General features: G+C 39.8%; 1 protein-coding gene across 1 annotated transcript in view; it reads left to right on the top strand.

Annotated features, from left to right (window-relative positions):
* nlrx1 (NLR family member X1) overlaps window positions 1–4,507 on the top strand; it is a gene marked incomplete at its 3' end in the record, with an annotated part of 26,452 nt that overhangs the window by 11,261 nt on the left and 10,684 nt on the right. The window contains 2 exon segments of the mRNA XM_014032943.1: window positions 163–260; window positions 3,306–3,696. Of these exon segments, the coding sequence (XP_013888397.1) occupies window positions 163–260; window positions 3,306–3,696 (489 nt within the window).

The raw sequence follows: 4,507 nt of genomic DNA, 5'->3' as shown, positions 1-4,507 counted from the left end.
TATATATATATGATTGGTCAGTAAATCTAGTCTGGTCCTCCAACAGGTAAAAGTGTAACAGAGTGATGAAACAGTATCCCTCTTCTTTTTCTCCTCTCATATCTTGTTACAGTCTTATCAGTCTCAGCTGAATCAACTGATATAATTCATTGTGTTTTACAGACAGCTACATCAACTGTTAGCAGTATGGAGGAAGACAAGAGTGGAAGTGTCTCAGTTTTCAGCCACTGGCTTTCATAGCTCTACACCTTCAGATCCAGGTATGAAGCTCTTTGAATCCTTACTACCATTTCAGAGAACAAACACCTGTCCTTCCATGAATGAAACACACTCTGTCCATCAATCTAAACTTTTCTGTGTATCAGTACYGCCCACAGTCCAACAACTCTAAAAAACAATAATACAGAAGCAGTAAACTGATTCTGCTAACCAGTATTCATTGGACTGTAACTGTTGGTGATTCAAATTAGTGACAAAATGGGTTTGGGGTTACTTTTCAAGCTGATGCTTGAAAACTAAAGCTCAGTCCGTTTGTCAACTTCTGCCTCTGTCGTCCACGACTTCTTCTTCCTTGAATTTTTCCAGTTGATACAAGGTGCTCTAACCCGTCTCTCCTCATAGTGTGTACAAAAACAGGATTGTCCCAGTATGATGGTTTTGTAAAGGGATCTTGTTTCATTTACTCTTGTTAAGATGTCTTCATTGGTGATTTTTACAGTTYATGTGATTTAGAACATACTTCTTAAGAACCACATTTCTTGCAGCACAACACCTCCAGTGCTCTCTTCCAGGTCCTCATAGAGACACATGTTAGAGCCTTTCTGAGGTCTGTCAGTACTTGTTTTGCACCTGAGGGCTCTAGAGTAACTTTTTGAACTGGTTGCACCGGTGCACTTAACTTTTTTTTCTTAGGTGCACCAGTGCAAAAGTTAGGTGCACCCAAAAAGTTTTACAGGCTCACTTGATTTAAAATCACTCTTCATTAAGGTAATATTAACTCACAAATAATTAGTTAACAGTCTAGCAAACATAAAACTGTATATTTGAACCAGAACTGTACAAGATATAACTTACCAAAAAGTATTTAAAGGGATTCTATGATCTGAAATTTTAACTTAAACATCTCCAGATAAATGAAATGGAAGAAATTCTGAATTGTTAGTGCAAACGTTTGAGGGATGATCGTAGGGTTGGCTGGGATTGCTCATTTTCATCCCGCGGTATGACCTTTACAGAAAACTTACTGCTTGTGAGGATTTGTTTAAAGCCACAGATAAGCATTAAAAAACTCAGCTGTCATTCAGAGCATCGCAGCATGAGTCACAGTTTACCCCTTATGTGTAAAAGATTAAACACATCACCGTACATCTGCTTTTAGCAAGAAAAGTCTTTGTACTGATAAAGTTTGTAGTCATTTCCTTGTCTGCAGCKCGAGGTCATGGCCAGGTATCACTGAAAGTTTAAATCTGAAAGGAGTCCCAGTCTTTTCTTGACTTAAGAAACCTGCAGCTGGTTGGTCCGTGAAGCTGTCTGTCAGTACCTACAAGCCCTCTCCCAAGCAACCAATACAGTCAGGCAGAAAAACTCAGGAAAGTGTCTGTCACTCAGTCCATAACTTGGCTGACTGAGGACATTTATTYATAGTAAATTTTGTATATCGTCTAATTTACTTATTAAAATACACCTTTCCTGAGGTTTTTCTTTCTTTCTTTACTGTTGGAAAGGTTGCAGACAACCATCCAGCAAATAAATGAAAATGGAAGAATTAGTGGTTTTATTCACATTGCACTTTGGCAGTGGTGGGCACTAGTCCCCTAAAACACAAATGCACTACTTGCGGACCTAAATTGCTCCTTTGCGCTTTAGGGGTTTTACTAATTTCATAAAACGATGTGCAGATTTACACTTTCTAAAAATTGAGTAGCGCTAATCACAAATAATATTTCACATTCAAACATCAATTTTGTCTAAAGTAAAGAGAAAGAGCCGTCTAGTCTCACGTTTTGTAGCCACATAATTCATTAAAACTTTGTCATCATTTTCTTGAACATTGGAGGGGAAAGTCATCTCTACTGAGCACAATGAACCTTCATTGTGAGGAAACAGTGACCGCTCACGTAACACTGTGTTCACAGAGCTKTATAGACTTCTGACTGTCCTCTGTGACGGTTTCCACTGAGACTGTAATGTTCCCACAATCCTTTGCATGGCAGGAAGCAATTATAACTTCTTCACTGGGTGATAATACACCTGTGGTTCTGATCTGCAGAACCACACTCAGCTGTGCAGTTTGTACCTCCTCTCTCTGAGGGACACTGCAGCAATAAATATTAAATAATAGTAAAGAAACATGGAACAGTTTAAATTCACGCTCTTATTCTGAAAAGAACAGAGTTCCTGTTCTGTGTCATGTAGCCTACCCAGAATGCTTCGCTTCAGTTTCACAACAAAGTTTAAAATTACTAATATATCTGCTTGTTTTCTTACTGAGGCCCTGCCATAAACATAAGAAAATGACAGAGAAGCAGCAGAAGTAGCAATCAACAACTACAACCATGATTTAAGTCTGTTTCTACAAATCACCTCTCCATTCTGCGCCGATATGTGTCAATCTGTCAAAGAAAACAATCTTACAAACAATCTCTTGGAGTCCCTGGACATCCTTATGTCCTGGTCACATGACCAATTTAGTGGGAAAGATAAAAATAGTTCCAAATTGTGTCAAAATTAAACTTCAGGCTATACATCAAATTTCAAATTGTGTTGATAAATAAATTACAGAATGTTTTTTTTAATGTTCGTCATATTTGAAGTGTAGAGGAGCACCAAGCAGACTGACCGTAGTAATCTCCAGTCAGTCTGTTTGGTGGCATTAATCATATTAATCGTCAAGTGCCAAAAAGTAATCGATTAATGTTTTTCTGATGATTAATTGCACACGATACGATTATGCCCATCCCTACAGTAAAGGGCTGACTCTTCTCTTACCTTAATGTTTTCTGGTAAACTATGATTATGTTGCACTTTTTAAATTAGCTTCCACTAAGTTTTATTCAGCATGTGTGCTTTTGAACTTGCAGACCTAAATAAATTGACTAGCGCTTTAGAAATTGTGCAACTAAAATTTAAGTTAGCGCTGCCCACCACTGCACTTTGGTTCAAGCATGTTCATTTTACTGTTGGGACACATAATCCTTCTGCTTATAAATCATTCTTGTGTTTAAAATGGAAAAAAGATAAAAAAAAWTATTGTTTCTCTGTTTTCTTTACTGCTTTGTGTTTGAATTGTTGTTGTTTTTCGGCAGATCCCACAGAGATCCACAAGAAGAAGCTCCTCCTTTGGTTCAGCCACCTTCCCAAAGAGGAGAAACAATTTGGAGATGTCTTTAGTCCAGAGACGATGCATGTGGATCCACTTATCCTGGAAAGACAGTATGAGGAAAGAACTGGACCAGTCAGGTCATTTTATGAAACTCAGACCTGCCCTGGTCCATCTTTGAACATGGAGCAGCTTTTTGAGACACCTGATGGCTGGGGTGTAGGCAGAGGGSCCAATATATTGTTGTATGGAGCTGTGGGAACTGGGAAGAGTACAGTGGTTCGAAAACTCGTCCTGGACTGGTGTACTGGGACCACACTGAGTCGCTTCAAACTTCTGCTTCCTTTCTCCTGTGAAGATCTCAGCCAGCTGTCCAAGTAAGACATCTCTCTTCACCCTCCCACTGTGACAGGCCAGAAAACAAAGATTTCATTGGTTTTAGTTTGGATTTATACTGGACTACTTTTAGTTTATGATGTAATCATACAGTAATGTAAGACAACAAGACTGTGCACTGCTGTGAGAAGTTAATGTGGCATCCAGAGAGGGCGAAAACTGACAGAGAAATTAACAGCAAGCCCAACTGGATCTGTGTCACAAATATTTTTATATCTCTTTACAATAAATGTATGGAATTCATAATTAATGCTAATTTCATAAAACAAACATGTCAAGTTTGAAGGAAAATATATTGAGTTTAACAAATGATCTAAACCGGACCCAATATTTGTCAATAATTATTGACTACCAATGATTTCAAGACCTTTTAGCAAGGTGAATAAGTATGACTTAAGATAATTAATGTAGTTGCAACCAACGTTTTTACATTTTAGACTCTACACCACCTCTGGGGTCTTCTCTGGGGTCAATGGGGTCTTCTCTGGGATCTTCTCTGGGGTCTTCTCTGGGGTCTTCTCTGAGGTCTTCTCTGGGGTCTTCTCTGGGGTCTTCTCTGGGGTCTTCTCTGGGGTCTCCTCTGGGGTCTCCTCTGGGGTCTTCTCTGGGGTCTTCTCTGTGGTCTTCTCTGGGGTCTCCTCTGGGGTCTTCTCTGGGGTCTTCTCTGGGGCCTTCTCTGGGGTCTTCTCTGGGGTCTTCTCTGGGGGTCTCCTCTGGGGTCTTCTCTGGGGTCTTCTCTGGGGTCTTCTCTGGGGCCTTCTCTGTGGTCTTCTCTGGGATCTTCTCTGGGGG

The sequence above is a fragment of the Austrofundulus limnaeus genome, unplaced genomic scaffold (assembly GCF_001266775.1).
Source record: "Austrofundulus limnaeus strain Quisiro unplaced genomic scaffold, Austrofundulus_limnaeus-1.0 Scaffold1582, whole genome shotgun sequence".
Lineage (NCBI taxonomy): Eukaryota > Metazoa > Chordata > Actinopteri > Cyprinodontiformes > Rivulidae > Austrofundulus > Austrofundulus limnaeus.
This window is presented reverse-complemented; position numbering and strand designations above follow the sequence as displayed.